The sequence below is a fragment of the Gymnodraco acuticeps genome, unplaced genomic scaffold (genome assembly GCF_902827175.1).
Source record: "Gymnodraco acuticeps unplaced genomic scaffold, fGymAcu1.1, whole genome shotgun sequence".
In the NCBI taxonomy this organism is placed as follows: Eukaryota; Metazoa; Chordata; class Actinopteri; order Perciformes; family Bathydraconidae; genus Gymnodraco; species Gymnodraco acuticeps.
Window position 1 is genome coordinate 839,121 of NW_022992059.1, and position 17,948 is coordinate 857,068.

Genomic DNA, 17,948 nt, shown 5'->3' on the forward strand with positions numbered 1-17,948 from the left:
GTTTAAATGCTGCAGCCACAAATAATTGACCCAGTGTACTCAATACTGAAGGACATAAGAAAGGAAGCATTAAAGCACCCTAAGTTATTTGACTTCTGGGGTAATTTTACTCCGTAAGAAACCATCCTATGTAAAGACGACTCAATTGCAGCTTCTGATTCACCAAAAGGTTCAAGGCCTGTCGAATAAGGGTCCACTTTGCATGAGCAGCTTTCTAATGGAAAATATTCAACGGAGGCTTTTTACCTCTATGTAAAAAATCATGTTTCTTTTCCCCTGTCTCTGACCCTGTCTCAGCGGGAGCTCGTTGAGCCGCAGCGTGAGATGTGTAGCTCTCTCCTCCAAAATTGTACCAGCAGCAGGATAAAGGCAGTCACCCAGGAACGCTCACATTTGCAAAGAAAACGCTGAGCTTGTTTGTCTCCACAATTCAGTGTGAGCAGACTTATTTGATCCCCAACTGTTTTATAAGTTAAAAAGCAAGTAATGCATTTTGCTGGCTGTCACTATTGAAAAAATGGAACTTCACAAATGTTGACATTTTGAATATTATTAGCTCATCGGTGGTTGTGATTTGCATGCGAATGTGACACAAATGAATGGCTGTTTAAAGCAGGTTTATAGTTCACGAAAATCCATTTAAAAGGAATGTGTTTGCGCCTTTTCAAGAAAAGAACATTTTTATTTTACAGAAAATGTGTATGAGACCTGAAATGAATGGATCCTGTCGTGTCTTCCTAAATCAGCAGCCTCCCAAAATGCCTTGCTCATTAGATATATGGGTTTGAACTGTTAGTCAGATGAGACTATTTTTGGGTTGCAGGATGCTTATTAATATCCTGCCTCATCCAGATCTATGCAGATGAAGATATACGAGTTCCATATTTGGAGATGAGCCTATTTATCAATGTAATCTTAAGGAAAAAATAACAGGATGTTATTGTGAGGCTGCACAGGAGGAAAAGATTATGTGAAAAGTTGTAAAGTTGTGTAAATGTGCAGTGTATTTACTTAAAGGTCCCATGTCATGCTTTTCCGGTTATTACCCGTCCCCTTGTGTCTTATGAAGATTTGTATGCATGTAAACGGTCTGCAGAGTCAAAAACCCTCAAAGTACACCCTGTAGGGAGTAAAACTCTAACACAGAAAAGACCTCCCCAAAACGCCTCGTTGGAGATTTCTCATTTTCCAATGTTTTCTTCCTGGGTGTGGCTACGTAGGGATACCCAGTAGCCACGCCCAGAGCTATGACCGCACCCTCTGCCAGCCTTTCACGAAACAAAGCTTCCCAAACCTTTCAGCGATGCATGCCGGATATGTACAGCGTAGGGCACTGAAGAACGATGCTGTTCCTACTTTGTTTGGACCAGCGGGAGATTCGGGTACACAACCTGTAAGTATTCATTGTTGTTTGTGTATTTATGATGTTTAAAACAAACAAGGTATCTACGACTGTTTAAATGGGTAAACGTTTTTCGGGCTACTACGTTGGGATCGCGGAGAAATGCTCTCCGCCAGTGGCGACTGGTCGTTAGGGGCAGGTGGGGCACAGCCCCACCTAGTGTCAGCAGAAAGCATTAAAATAATGATTACAACAAAATGCAAAAAATAAATTAAAATATATATAAAATATATTTTAAGATCATGTTTAATCATCTGATTCGTCTGTACATTGCACAGTGTTCTTTTAATTAGCGTCTACAGTGTGTGCCTATTGAGCTGTTTAGAGCCATGTGGGACAAAACCCGATCCTGCCCCTCCCTCTCTCTGTCTAAGTGAACGGTGAAAACTACACTGCGCATGCTCAGAGTATTGTCCTATTTAATGTGTGTGGCAAAACATAATGACCATAGAGCTGCCATCCCCACCATACGTCATCTCACATAATTCAGAGCTGATTGGCTGTAAGTACTTGTGCCGCGAAAAGTGTGGTGTGTGAAGAGCAGGTGAAGAGGAGGAGAGAGACGTGTCCTAAAACCAAGAAGTAAGCTGCGCATGGCTTCCCTCCACAAAAAAGCAATGACATTTCTCCATAGGATTTTAGAAAATAGCTCAAAATAAGATCTGTGGGAAACGTACTTGTTAGATAAATGCACGTTTTGTTCAGCCGGATAATATCCACATGTCTACCCTACTTTTATAATTTTCGAATCATAAATCCATCATTTAGATTTATGATAGACTTTTGAAACTACAAGAAGATAAGGAGGACTTTTACATTACATTGCAAAAAAGTAATAGAGATTTTTGTCCAGAAGGATAGGCAAATGGACTTCATCTTCAAGTCAAGGTAAGACCACAATTTTATTGAAAATGGGATCTTACCTTAGTAAGATCCCATTTTCAATATTTAAATGATAAAATTACATTTTTTGGGTATCCTTCTGTTGAACTGTTTGTTTAAAATTAATTGAAGCATCAGACTAAAGAGGTTTTTGAAAATAATATTATATTTTGATTTTCACTTTTGTACATATAGAAACGCCACTGCTCTCCGCAGATCCATTCTCACAGCGTTATAAACCTTTTTCTTACTCAATATCAAGCCACACTTATTGTTTTTACTTCGGCTGTGAGTGTTTGTGTGTGTTCAGGATGAGTTTTGCTTGTTCTCGCTGTATCTGTATCGCCAACACGGAACCCTCTCTGCTCCTCACAGCAATGAGCCGCAGCTGTTGCAGCAACGAGCCTTTCACGTTGCGTGACCAATCAGAGCAAACTGGGCTCACAGGGAGGGCAGGAGCTTCAATAAGCCGTTTAGGACAGAGAGTGAATACCGGTGAATACACATACTTTACAGAGATGCTGTATGAGAAACCAATGTGAGTTTGGAAAATTGCACAATATAAATCTATTTTAGTAGGCCTATACCTCAACAATGGAATTATGATCAGTAGAAATGGCCATGACATGGGATCTTTAAAACAACATAAATCTCTTTCCAATTTAATGAACACAGATTCCTCATTTTACTGAGGGCTACCACGTCTTCTTTTCCTCAAGGCAAGAAGGAGCAGTATTCTGATAAATGTTGCATTTATTGTCTATTGGGGAAAGAGAAACACAAATGCAGCACTGTGTTGTAATAAGAAGTATTGGAGGCAGCTTTGCTGTATGTGACTTATTGAACTGTGAGTTATGTGGCATAACTCACAGACCCATAAAGGGCTGCAGCTCCAAGATACAAGCCTTACTTGAATTAAGAAAGCTTCAGTAATGAAGATATTAATTAGTTAAACAGCTTTTCAACTTTATTAGTCAGCTGTTTTCCTACTCTTCACTGATTTCAGGTTAATTTTTAAGAAGCGTGATTTATCTTGGTTTTCTTTTGTGGCTTTAAAGACTCTACTTTTAGCTTGTACTTGATGATTTTAAAACCTCTTCCTATGTCCTTGTGCATTGTATATCCCAGAGCGCAGTTGTATCACTCTTTTATGCTGTGAACACATTCATTGATCCATCCTTTCTCACTAAAATATGCTGCTGGCTGTGTCGTAGTCCTTGCTGACGTGAGAAGTGCTGGGCAGGGACTTGAGGTACTCCATGTGCCTCCTGGCATCCTCCTGGTTGTGTTTGATGTAGTAAACTATGTATGCCGTGACCATGGAGAACCACCAGAACATGGCCACAAACATGGCCACGTCTGTTGTCTTGTGGTGGAAGTTGCAAAAGTTGATGCCAGAGTCCAGGACCTGGATCACCGGCCGCCCCACGTACTCCTCCTGCACCGAGGTGGAGCAGCTGACCTCGTTCACCGTCTCCGGGTCGAGCCTCAGCTCCCTCAGCACCTCCTGCAGAGAGCACTCGCAGTGCCAGGGGTTGTGGGACAACCGAACACGGGCGTGGAGCTTTGCGAAGGTGTCCTTGGGGAGGCTGCTGAGGTGGTTGTTTGAAAGATCCAAAGTCCGCAGGCTATCCGATATCCCTTGAAAGGCTCCGACCTCCACGCTCTCGATGGCGTTGTGAGATAAGTCCAGTTCCCTGAGGCGGTGCAGCTCAGTGAAGGTCTCCTTTGGGATGTGTCTGATCCGGTTGGATGAAAGCAGGAGAACAACGGTGTCCTTGGGCAAGTTCAGCGGGATGTTCTCCAAGTTTCGTGAAGTGCACTGCACCACCACCCCGTTCCTATCTGTGCAGTGGCAGATTTTAGGGCAAGCGTATGCAGTCATAATCCCAGAGAGGAGCCACAACGTTCCCACAAACGATCGAGAGCTACAGGAATCAGGTTTTATGGATGACCTGCATCTGTGAGAGGCCCCCATTGGAGGACGGGAATCAACCAACAACGCAGGGGGTTTACGTTTTTTTCTTTGCTTGAGACATGAAATATAATCCAGAAAGTCCAGTTTGAGTAATTAATCTGTGAATTTAACGATTTATTAGATGCCAAAACAGAGTGGTTTATGACACTCAAAGATGCTATTTGACAGAATGACGTGGCGTTGCAGCAGAAGTTGAGCCAGGTTCAACTTTCTCTCCAGATGACCCTGAAGTTTTTGGCTCGCTCTCCTAACATTGGCATTCCAACTTTTTTAGATGCAACCCTATCCAAACATGGCCTTGGTCTGGGCGTTAATGGCTGACATCCTTGGACAACTTTTCAACTCTCACCCCGGCATTACCTTTCATTATTTATCTCAGTTTTCTGAAAACAAAGCCCTGTTTAACACAAAACGGCTAATATCCCAAAGTTTGCATTCTAGCTAAATGAGATGTCGGAAGAGAAAGGGGGAAGTCACGACTGTTTTTTCCAGGGAGGGAGGGGGCATGTCTTCTTGGTTGATTGGACAAAATCTGAAATAGAAAAAGACAGAAAGATATAAAAAGATATAGATGCAACAAGGTGATATCGAGAACATTTCAAGTCATGCCAGGAATGTCTCCGTTTTATATTTAGCTACCTATCAAGTCTAAAAATACTTCAAAATGTTTGGTTTTAGACAGCTATTTATATGCTTTTGATCATGTTTATGCTCATTTCATCTAACACTCAGTTAGCTCTCACCAGTTTCCCTTTCAGACACCTTCCTCCTCAGAAGAGAAGTTAAACATTATCATAATATAAGCTTGTTTCTTTCAAGTATGGCTCCTTTTTCTCACTTTTAACAAAATGCCAAGCAAGCTGAGAGTGAAACAAACTCATCAATATGCAGGAGATAACCTTTCAAACTGTAATATGGGATTAGAAAATAACTGTAGTCTATAAATTAAACATGTGAGAGCAGTGTAGGTCAGAAAATAAATAAAAACAAGAAAATGCACAATGTAAGATAACACAAAGGGCAGTTTATTGACAAAATGATGAATGTCACACATTTTTCTGAAATATTTGTTGTCCATCCAGGAGTCATAGGATGATATATAAAAAATATGTTTTGAGAATATATTGATTAGATAAAACTGTGGTATGTATAACCTTCTTTAGGTTAAATTGCAGCAATATAAATAAGTGTTAGAAAGTGAGTTTAATGTTATTTGAGGACACTCACCTGATAGCTCCTCTGTCCCGTGCACATCACTGTGCAGTCACGAGGGACTATTTTCTTTGATGAGAAATCCAGAAATAAATCAATACACCGAGGAAAAATGCAAAATATCCTTTACAAAAAAAACACACGTCAACCAGAGAGAATACAGAGTCCGGAGCCAGCCGTTAGATCCAGTTCACTTCCTCCTGACTGACAGTGCAGCGCAGCAGCTGTGTGTGTGTGTGTGTGTGTGTGTGTGTGTGTGTGTGTGTGTGTGTGTGTGTGTGTGTGTGTGTGTGTGTGTGGTGTGTGTGTGGTGTGTGTGTGTGTGTGTGTGTGTGGTGTGTGTGTGTGTGTGTGTGTGTGTGTGTGTGTGTGTGTGTGTGTATGTGTGTGTGTGGATATATGCGCAGAGGCGCAGCAGTTGCACCGCTGTGGTTCATCTTCTCACTCGGGATCCCCACCCCATTCATTAGAAGTGGGGAGTAACTAAGTACAAGTTTGAGATACTTCTACTCCACTACAACTCAGAGGTAAATTGTGTACTTTTACTCCGCTATATTTTTTTAATACCTTACAGATTTGGATGAATGATATGAAATATAATCAAGTGATAAATCAGACTTTAGTTCCACCTGGAGTAAATCCACAAGCTACCCTGCAGTATACAGAGTCATTCAAACTAGCTGCACCTTTACCAGCTTTGAGAACACTTTCATGATCAATCATTATAAAACATATCATATATATTATTCTGAAATGGACCAATCTGCATAATGATTACTTTGGTACTTTAACTATATTTTGATGCTAATACTTTTCTACTTTTACTTGAGTAACATTTTGAATGCAGTACTTTTACTGTAACAGAGTATTCCTACACTCTGGTACTTCTACTTTTACTTAAGTACAAGATCTGAGTACTTCTTCCACCTCTGCTATTAGTCACTCAAAGTTTAATGACAGGATATCATTTCGGCAGATTATCATTGTCATTAAATGTTACTTAAGTAAAAGACGAAAGTAGTAATGGAATCAAAATATACTCAAAGTATAAGAACCCATTCAGCAGAACATACCTTTTCAGAATCATTTATAGGCTTTAACATTGTAGGATTATGTATATCGAGGCATTACGGAGTTTCTCACTTTAAAGTTACAGCTGGTATGACTGGAGATTATTTAACCTATTAAACCCGGAGCCCCCACCCCCGGGGGCTAAAAACAACAATATTCACGAAACTGTGTCTCAGGGCTTCTTAACATTTAACAACCTATTAATGTGTCATACCCACTTAACGGGAAGAAACTCAGCTACCTGAAAATACGAACCATTTTTACCTAAACAAAACACGCAGAGTGTCTGAATTAGCACTAAGCGAAAGGCTGCTAACGCACTTAGCACATAACTCACGGTAGTGATCTTTTATACTTCATGTAATCTGCACAAACAAATATAATATGAAAGCTGAGATTCCACAGATTCCAATGGTATAAGTATCATCACTGTGCGACCAAAACTCACGGCAGCGAAGGCAAACCGTTGCTTGCCTTCGCTGCCGTGAGTTCTGGTCGCACAGTGATGATACTTACAACACACAACTTCACTTTACGGGCCAAAACGGCAAATACGTCGTACCTTTGCTGTTTTCTGGTCAAAAGTTGGGTTCAATGGCATTAAAACGCATATCAACGTTGCTGAAGGTTAATCCAATGTCTCTGTGTCACTTTGAAATGATTACTGATAAACCATCACCATATTTATGGCAATAATCGGAGTATGAGTAGGAGAGCTTCCGGTTTTGGGCATGCTGGCCCAAATGGTAATGTTTAGATGTCAAAATCCAGTATTACCCGTTGGCCTTTACACAACTCTGACGAGGGGGGGAGAGAGAGAGCATGCTAGTGAACTGTCAACTGGGGGGGGGGGGGGGCGCACGCTCGTGAACTGTTAGCGCCGTGTTTTGCATGTCCACTGCACCTCGCGGGAGCGCGCACAGCGTAGAGCAAAAACTTGCAGACATTTCAATGATTTGTACGGCAAAGTTAGGTTTGGAAACGGTATCATTTCCTTTTTGGCGGGCATGCATAACACGGCATAACACCGGAGGCTCGCTGCAGGGGAAATTTGGCGCTGTTCCGAGTTTGTTCTAATCTGTCAAAATGACGGACTCCTTTCAGATTTTTCTGTCATTGTTAAAAAAATATTCGGTTAACGCGACCTCTATTTTCACTATAAGTAATGGGTTTTTTTTGGACGGAAACTATAATTTACATTGTTTTACTATGTTCAATCTGAATTTACTATAAAATAAAAACATCTATATTGATTCTGACTTTTCTACATCCAACTCACAGGTTTATCCTTGCTTTGAGAAAAAAGATTATTAATTTACCCCTTTTAGAAGGGAAGATATGGTCATTTCAATCAGGAGAGACGGTTTTGAGTGATGCATATTTATTGCACGGATGAACAAATTAATGTAGTGGTAATTTTGGCGATTTAGGCCCCGTTGTGGAGGAAGTATCATTCGGAGGGTAGAACCGATCCGATGAAACCCCCCAAAAAGAAATAGTATTAAGTAATGAAATGTACAGGTTTCTTACCATGTGGGCTGGATGCAGAGATCTATCGTTTAAAGAAATGTTTCCCGTCTGAAGCCAGGAAGAGAATTGTGCAGAGTTCCTTTCTGTCTGTATTAGACTATGGCGATGTGATCTATATGCATGCTCCTTCCTCCCTGCTTAAAAAGCTGGATTCTGCGTACCATACTGCTATACGTTTTGTAACGGGTGCAGGCTCTCGCACCCACCACTGCACTTTGTATCAATCCCTAGGATGGTCCTCTCTGTACCAAAGAAGACAATCACACATGTTGATTTTTATCCTTAAGTCATTGCTAGGTAAGCTGCCCTTATATATCTCCAGACTTCTGTCCTTTTATACTTGCTTTTTTAATACCAGACGAGCAGCAAATGGGATGCTTTTAAATGTTCCTTTGATGCAGTCAGAGCTTGGTAAAACTGCATTCTCCCACTATGCTCCCTTTTTATGGAATACGCTGCAAGTAAAACTTTGTCGAGAGGCACTTCCTACTGTAAATGCTTTTAAAGGTATGCTACGATTAGCCCTTCATGAAACATGTAACTGTTTTACCTGATGCTATTGCTGATGTGATTATGCTTCTTGCCACTGCACAAATGGCCTTCTGTATTGAATTGTATGTTTTTTTGTAATGCCCTTGTTTTATGTTGGAACTTGTTGTGTGCCGTGTTGGTCAGGACTCCCTGGAAGAAGAGATCTTGTATCTCAATGGGACATTCCTGGATAAATAAAGGATAAAAAAATAAAAATAAAAAAATAAAAAATATGGGAAATGATGAGTTATACAGGGGGAGGCACATGAATGTATAAGACCAGGGGTGCCCAACCAGTCGATCGCGATCGACCGGTCGATCGCGGGGAGATTCCCAGTCGATCGCGAGATGTGTCTAAAAATAGAACAACAATATTCTGTTTTATCGTTAATGTCCTGTAACATAATCTTCCTGTGCCAGAATAATGCACTTGAACGCATCAAAGCTTTGTGATTGGCCGGCGTGACCCCATGTTGTGGGGCGTGGCTGGTGAGCAGTGGGCAGTGTGCACTAGTTCGCTAACGTTGTCCGTGTCAACAGGAGTGACAGTCCGCACACACACAAGACCGCAATTATGGCAGAAGCAAAACATATATAATTCTCACTCCGAGTGGGAGGATGATTATTTTTGTATCTATTCCAATTCAAAGTCCATCTGTCTCATCTGCAATGCGAGCGTGGCTTTATCGAAGAAGGGTCATTTAGGAGCGGCATTTCAAAACAGTGCACAAACGCTACGAGACGGAATTCCCTCCAAATTTTGCCCTACGCTCCCAACAGGGGAGGGGCCTGAAAGGACAGCTAAATGCACAGCAGTCCATTTTCACCAGGCCCAACAACAAGAGCAAGGCTGCTACCAGAGCATCGTGTCAGTCACGTTCTTGCGAAACACATGAAGTTGTGAAAGAAGCATTCCTGGAGGCTGCCGATGCGTAATAAAATAACAGTAGCATTTCAACAGGTTTTTGATATGATTAAAAACTCAAGTTAGATACCGTTATTAATCAGCTGTAAGTTTGAGTTTGTTTGAACTTATTCATTATAATTATTGTACAAAATGGTATAAGAATGCAAACTTAAATTGATTATAGTCTATCATCAATTCAGGTTAAGAAACTAGTGTTGCTTGCATCCTATTTTAAAAGGCATTTCTTTTTATAATCTACTAAAATGCAACAACAAAAAAGGTTTGATTCTATTAATTTTGTCTTTTTTATTGCACTGTTGCAGCAGATTCCTGTGTAGCTTCAGATCTGAGTTGTCTTATTAGTAAGCCTAATTTATACTTTTGTAGCAACACTATTTTTATATAATGGCAAAGAAAGGGTTCAGAGTATTTTCTTTTTCCCTGTGTCATATGTGGCAGCACTGTTCAATGCTTCTTGAAAACATTACCCACTGTAGTGACGTGTGAATAAACTCCAACTCTGTATCAACAACACTGTTGTGTAACTTCAGTTAAATACTTGTATGTGTGTAGATTAGAAAGAGGTAAGATAAAGGATCTGCAGTATTTTATGAAGTATTAATCGTACAAAGGTCAGTTTTATACAAGTAGAAGTGTGTATTTACCTGGTAGTAGGCTGTCAGTAATGGCTACGCCTCTCTATTTGGACTGGTAGATCTCGGCAGACTGGCAACTTTAAAAGTAGCTCTCGGTTAAAAAAAGGTTGGGCACCCCTGTATAAGACGCTGCGGTGCCTAAAATGCACGTAGGGGTTTTACAGGGAAAGGAGGCTCGACGTGCATGACATGGGATGCACCAGGGTTTTTAACAGGGAAGGAGATTCGACATGCGTGACATGGGATGCACCGGGGTTTTTAACGGGGAAGGAGACTCGACGTGCATGGCATGGGATGCACCAGGGGTTTTAACAGGGAAGGAGACTCGACGTGCATGACATGGGATGCACCGGGTTTTTAACAGGGAAGGAGACTCGGCATGCATGACATGGGATGCACTGGGGTTTTTAGCGGGGAAGGAGACTCGGCGTGCATGACGTGGGATGCACCGGGGTTTTTAACGGGGAAGGAGACTCGGCATGCATAACATGGGATGCACCGGGGGTTTAACAGGGAAGGAGATGATGACATGATTAGGATTGAAATGCACATGATTGTGAGCATGGTTATACGACATGAAATGTCACGCATGTTTATGAAGAGGCAGTGATATGATGAGTGATATTAAAACACCACCACCAGTTATATGCATATTTACCCAATTAAGGCTTGAGAGATTTTTGAATTGCCAGAACGGAGTTGATGTCGGGGCGGATGTAGGATGTGAAGGCAGCGGAGGACCACCGCCCGAGTCTTTGCAGGGATGAGGATGATATGCCTTGATTAGCCGCAGAAGTAGCTGCGCCTATTCTAAAAGAGTGCCCTGAATAAAATTGGGGTGATAATCCACTTTTGATAACTACTTGCTTTAAGTAGTATTAAAACCGGGATTGTGACAGGGGAATATTCCCTGAAATTAGGAATAATGGTGAGAGGGGGCTCGAGGAAGATCTGAAGCGCAGGTAATTGATCATAGATTTGTGGGGGCAAAACGGGGAATCGATGCGAGCCGCAATAATAATAATAATGCATTTTATTTATATAGCACTTTTCACAACTCAAAGACGCTTTACAGTATGAGGGAGGGTAGACAAACAAGGACAGGCAAACAAGTACAAAATAAAAAGGCAGTCAAGAGGAAGTTGATTGAGAGGGGGGTGGGGCTTATGGGTAGACAGAGTTGAAAAGATGTGTTTTGAGGCGGGACTGAAAGACTGTGAGGGACTCAGAGTCACAGAGATCTTGGGGGAGGGAATTCCAGAGCCTAGGAGCTGCCACTGAGAAGGCTCTGTCCCCAAAGCTGCAGAGTGTGGATGTGGGAATGGATAGGAGTCCGGCTGCGGTGGATCTGAGGGACTGTGGGGGTTGATAAGGAGTGAGAAGGTTTGTGAGATAAGGGGGGGGGGCAGATGGTGGAGTGCTTTGTAGGTGAGGACCAGAATTTTGTAGTTGATGCGATGGGAGACAGGAAGCCAGTGGAGGTCTTTGAGGACTGGGGTGATGTGATGCCATGATTTGGTATGCGTGAGGAGACGTGCAGCTGCATTTTGAACCCGTTGGAGTCTGTTGAGGGATGTAGTGCTGATGCCGTAAAGAAGTGAGTTGCAGTAGTCAAGGCGAGAGGAAATGAAGGCATGGATTAGTCGTTCGGCTGCGGGGCGGGTGAGAGAGGGTAGGATTTTTGCAATATTGCGGAGGTGGAAAAATGAGGTTTTGACTGTTTGGCGGATGTGAGGTTCGAGGGAGAGGGTGGGGTCAAAGATTACGCCAAGGTTGCGTGCCTGATTGGAGGGCGAAACAATGGTGCCATCGATGGTGAGAGTTATGTTAGTGACCTTGCTGAGGGTGGATTTGGAGCCGATTAGGAGGAGTTCTGTTTTGTTGCTGTTCAGTTTGAGGAGGTTATGTTGCATCCAAGTTTTAATAGCTGTCAGACAGGAATCGATATGGGTAAGGGGTGGGTTATGGAGGGATTTGGTGTTGAGGTAGATCTGAGTGTCATCAGCATAGCAGTGGAAGTCGAGGTTGAAGTGGCGGAGTATCTGACCGAGGGGGAGGATGTAAATGATGAAGAGGAGGGGGCCAAGTACTGATCCTTGAGGAACGCCTTGGGTGACTGAAGCTGTGGCAGAGGAGTGGTTTGGGAGGGAGATGAAGTGGGATCGTTCAGTGAGGTAGGACTGGAGCCATCTGAGTGCAATACCTTCAATACCAATGTCCCTGAGTCGGGTGAGCAGGATGTTGTGGCTCACGGTATCGAAGGCTGCACTCAGGTCGAGGAGGATGAGAATATTGAGGGAACCAGTGTCAGCAGAGGTGAGGAGGTCATTGAGGACTTTGACGAGTGCAGTTTCTGTACTGTGGTGAGGACGAAATCCAGACTGAAGGGGTTCATAAAGCTGGTTGGTTTGGAGATGGCAGTGAATTTGTTTGGCTACAATGCGTTCAAGAGTTTTTGAGAGGAATGGTAGGTTGGAGATAGGGCGGTAATTAGTGAGGGAGGAGGGATCAAGACCAGGTTTTTTGAGGATTGGAGTAACAGCAGAAGTTTTGAAAGCAGAGGGGACGGTTCCATGGGACAGCGAGGAGTTGAAAAGGTTAGCAAGATAGGGGCAGAGGACGGGGAGGCAGGACTTCAGGAGAGGAGTGGGTAGAGGGTCAAGGGAGCAGGTTGTGGGATTTGAGGAACCGATCAGATGGAGTATTTCAAGTGGGGTAACCAGGTTGAACTGGGAGAGGCGGCGCTGGGGAGGAGGAGTCAGGAGGTCAAGGGAGATGGGGGGAGAAATGGTAGTGGTGGAGGTTGGGGGAGATGCTTGTATATCAGATGGAGCTGAGAAGGAGTTGTTAATGGCGTTAATTTTGTCTGCGAAAAACTGGAGGAATGAGCTGCAAGTAGCGGAAGTAGAAGTAGGGAGGTTATCAGCACGGGGTTTGAAGAGCTTGTTAACTGTGGAGAAGAGGGTCCTGGGGTTTCGGGAGGGGTCAGTGAAGATGTTGGAGAGGTAGGCAGATTTAGCGGCAATAAGAGCATCTTTGTATGCATTGAGATGGAGTTTGTAGCTTATGTAATGGACTGTGAGGGATGATTTCTTTGAAAGACGTTCAAGTTGGCGGCCTCGCTGCTTCATTTTATGCAGTGCGGGTGTGAACCAGGGTGAGGAGGTCTTGAAAGTAACACTTTTATTTTTGAGGGGGGCTAAAGTAGGAGGTCAATCACTGGGAGGTTGGTAGAGCAGACGAGATCAAGAATGTGTCCTTTGTCATGGGTGGGGAAGGTGAGATGTTGGGTGATAGAGAAATTGTCCAGTAGGGTTGTGAATTCGGATGCCAGCTTGCAGGTGGGTGAGTCAATGTGAATGTTGAGGTCACCAAGTAGTAACAGACGTTGAGAGAGGGATGAGGCAAGTGTGAGGAATTCAGTGAAATCGGAGAGGAAGGAGGGATGAGGTTTAGGAGGCCGGTAGATGAGGATGACTGTCAGTGAGGGAGGGGCTTTGAAGGCAATGAATTCAAAGGATGATACTGAGGGGAGGGTTAGTTCTGTGATCTGGATGTTCTGATTGTGGATTACAGCAAGGCCGCCACCATGGCGGGAGGGGCGGGGTTTAGTGATGTATTTAAAGCCAGGGGGGGATGTTTGGTTGAGGGAGAAGAAGTCATCGGGCTGTTGCCAGGTTTCGGTGAGCAGAAGGAAATCAAGGGATTTTTCCAAGATTAGTTCATGGAGGATGAGGGCTTTCTTGTTGAGTGATCGGATGTTAAGGAGGGCAATGTTAGTTGAGTGGGAGGGGCGTGGTGTGGTCACAGGCTGAAGAGGTAAGAGGTTGTCCAGGTTGACAGTGCGGGGAGGAATGTGAGATGGGGGGGAGGAGCGGAGAGGAGGTGGAAGGAAGTGTGTTATTATCAGTTTTTGGTGGTTGAGGGCGGTGGAATCCACTCCAGGAATTTGGGCCAGCTCTGAGCAGAGGGTAGTGGGATCTACTCCAGGAATTTGGACCAGCTCTGGGAAGAGGGCAGTGGAATCCACTCCAGGTTTTCGGTACAGCTGGGATTGTAACGGACCAGTGGTGGGTGTATAATATGGAGTAATAAGTGCGCTCAGATGACATGACAGTTGTGGGACATGGCGGTTAGTCGACCAGATAGATGTTATGGATGATTTTCCGGACTGGGAGTAAACAAATCTGCGTTTGGAACCTCTATGGACATACCTCGGTCTGCGTAGAAGTCCGAGGCAATTGATGACAGACAAGCTTAGAGGAAGCGCAGAAAAGTTATTGAGATTAAAAAGTTGGGAGATAGAGTATCGTAACATCGTAGTGCCGCGGTAGGATGTTAGCGTTAGCACAGCGCTGGCTATGGTTGTAGACCAGCGGCGCTGAAAGTGGAGCTGTTGGCAGCCGTCAGACAGGATGAGAGGTCAGTTGCAGGCTGTCCTTTACAGCAGATGGGGGGACCGGCAGGAGCGGGAGGTTTAAAGAACCAGAGTCAGGGCCCACGGGGAGGGGCAGGACGAAGAATGGGGCTGGTTATTTGATGGATGGAGCAGCGTTAGCAGGTGGGCTACATTGGCAGGGTAGAAAACCAAAGCGTCCGTCAAAAATGGCAATCGGGTGTAAAAAATATGTCCAGATCAGAACACAAAAGCCACAGAATAGTTAGAAAACTATAGCAGTAGAAAGTGGTCAGAAACTCTTAGATTAACAAAAAGAAAGACGAGATTTTCGGACAGAGAAGCGGCGAACAGTCAGCGCCAGCGTCCTCTCACGCCGTGAGACGGAGACGCAATGACGGAGCAAGCGCCTCCACACTTGGAGTGCTTAAGGCTTAGGCTGTGGTGACTGGCGTAGAAAGACAAGTCGGAAAAGCAAATGTCTCGGTGGGGGTCGAACGAGAGGGAAGCTGTGGAGAATTCGCAGGGCCTGAGGAAAGCGTAAAAAGCTAAAAGAAATAGTGCATCGAGTAGTGAGTCTATATATGGAGAAAATATCCCTTCTCTAAATTTAGAAAGCATGAGGCGCAGAATGGAGAGGGTAATGGGTCGTCTGCAGTCTGGAGCAGGAGGAGAAGCTTTAGTTAGTCCTTTGAAAATGAGCTTGACTGCCTGGTTAGAGAATAAACTAGGAAAACTGGGATCATAGCAACGAACGTTAAACTGGACCCCGGCTACCAAGCCCCGAATATATTGGGGTTTAAGGTGCTGGTCGGTGAAGCAGTAGCTCATGAAGGCACACACGGTGTGGATGAGAACAGGTTTGAGGGGAATGCCTAGCGAAAAGCAAAACATGGCGAAGGTTCTCCAGGCGAAATCATAGGTTTTGAGCAACCTGATCTCACCAGAATGCGTGACTCCACCACGACTCCTTAACACCACATTGCGTGGTGGAGTCACTGACTTTGTTACATTTACGTGTCGGCACCACGCAAACAACCCCAATGTAAAGTGAATGAGGCTCCTTTGTCCAACCTGATCTCACCAGAATGCGTGACACACAATGCACTGTTTTTTGAGAACAAAAATTGGTAACTAATGCACCATAATAGGCCTACATTCTGACGAAAAATACAAATGATTATGAATACAAATAAAATAAAAGAAGCCTCCCGTGAGTTACTACAAGCTATAAAGTAGATTTTAAAAATGTTTTATAGAATACAAAGCTCACTGCAGGACGTTGTAGAAATGCGTGTGTGCACCACGAGGAACCTCATTCACTTTACATTGGGGTTGTTTGCGTGGTGCCGACACGTAAATGTAACAAAGTTAGTGGCTCCACCACGCAATGTGGTGTTAAGGACAGTGCTGGAATTGGGCCGGTACTCACCGGTACGCAGTACCGGCACTTCTGGTTCTGACCCATGGAGTACCGGCACTTCTTGCTCAGTACCGGCATGCTGGCGGTACTCCGGTACTCATGCACCGTGCCAGTACTCAACACTCTCCCGCCGTTCTTATTATACATCCATATATATATATATACAGCCGCCCGGTACTCAGTAGATGCGTCATGAGGTGCCGAACGGACATTCTCATCGCTCTAACCGCTGGAGTTTCACAGCGGCTGTCAGCTGTTTACTCCTGTCATTCAAACAGAACGTGCTGGAGAGGGGGCGGGGCTTATCTTCTCCATGTAAATACTGTGGTGGAAACGACTGTCAAAATTAACCTATTTGACCGTGATTTAATAGTAATACACGTTTCAAAATAATAATAATAATAATAATGCCGAAGTAACAACATACTGAAAACTGTTAGTAAAACCATGTTTTAATGCTTTACAATTTACATACCTAGATGCACGTGTGTTGTGTTTATGCAGTGCAACTCCCACCCAGTGGGTGGCTATGTAGAGTGATAGAACAGAGCAGGCACGCCCCCGAGAGAAGGAAAGCAAGTCACGTCACAAATTAGCATTTCTAAAATGTTAGCGTGGATTAATAAAAGTGCAAAAAGACAGCGGTTGTCGCCGGAAGAAACTTCAAATACAGAGAATGCTGTGCCTGTGTTGGAAATTGTGTCTGATGGGGAGCTTTCTTTGGTTGATCCTCCTGCTCCAAGTTCTAGTGCATTAGCATTAGCACTAGCTCCGCCGCCTCCTCCAGAGCCTCTAACGTTAGCTGCTGCTGGCGCAACTGCCACCACCAACACCGGGCAAAGCGATGCACCTGACTGCTGGACAACGGACCAGGTGCAATATTTTTGCAAGACCAATGCATGGCTCCTTCTTAAAGATAAGAAGCTAGGATGTCGGATATGCAGAGATGTCAAATCTTTGGGAATACACACTGGACAAGGACTGAAACTGTCAACTGAATGGGGTGAGTGTGCAGTGTCTCATTTCGGTGTTGACAAGGGCAAACAACAAGTTAGCCTGAGAAAAAAAATCAAAGAACATAAAGAATCACAAGCCCATGTAAAAGCTGCTGACATCCTTACATCTGCTTCACGTGAAACTATTCAACATCAAGTGCAGTCTATGCATAAATCTGAATTAGACACCACTATCAGAGTTTTTCGAACGGCATATAAAATTGGCAAACATAGCCGGCCATTCACAGACATGCCAATTGATTTGAATGTACAGAAACTGAATGGGCTGAACGTGGGCAGGGTTTTGCACTCCAATAAAACCTGTGGCGAAATCATCGACCACATAGCTCATGAGCTGAAGAAAAAAATGGCAAAAGACATTACAGAAAACCAAAGAAAACTGTGTTTTGGTCGATGAATCTACCACTATTAGTGGTAAAACGGTGCTTGTTGTGTGTCTACGCTCAGCATTAGCTGATGCTGAGCCCGAAACGTTTTTTTGGGAGCTGATCGAGTTGGATGGAACAACGGCTGATGACATCACAAAGGCGTTAATGGAGTGTTTTGGAAGAGATTTTAACGAGGACTTTTTAGGTCAGTGTTTCGTTTCTTTTGCATGTGATGGGGCTTCAGTCATGCTAGGGAAGAGAACAGGCGTTGCTACCCAGTTGTGTAGTAAATTCCCAAGCCTGTTTGTGTGGCACTGCTCCAATCATCGTCTAGAGCTGGCAGTTGGGGATGTGGTCAAGGAGGTCTCAGGGCTCAATCATTTCCAGATCTTTTTTGACAAACTCTATTCCTTGTTCCATGCCTCCCCCAAAAATCAGAGGCAGTTAGCGCAGTGTGCGCAAGCAGTCGGACAGCGTCTCCTGGTGATAGGGCGTGTTTTGTCCATCCGCTGGGTGGCTTCAAGTGAAAGGAGCGTCAGAGCAGTCTGGGAAAACTACCGAGTGCTTCATGATCAC

The 17,948-nt window shown here is 43.9% G+C and overlaps 1 protein-coding gene across 1 annotated transcript; it reads right to left on the bottom strand.

The window, feature by feature from the left end:
* Positions 1–3,470: 3,470 nt before the first annotated feature.
* LOC117537040 (leucine-rich repeat-containing protein 3-like) lies at positions 3,471–4,262 on the bottom strand. The gene has a single exon (XM_034202217.1). The coding sequence runs from the start codon at positions 4,260–4,262 to the stop codon at positions 3,471–3,473; it is 792 nt and encodes a 263-aa protein (XP_034058108.1).
* Between the last annotated feature and the right edge of the window lie 13,686 nt (positions 4,263–17,948).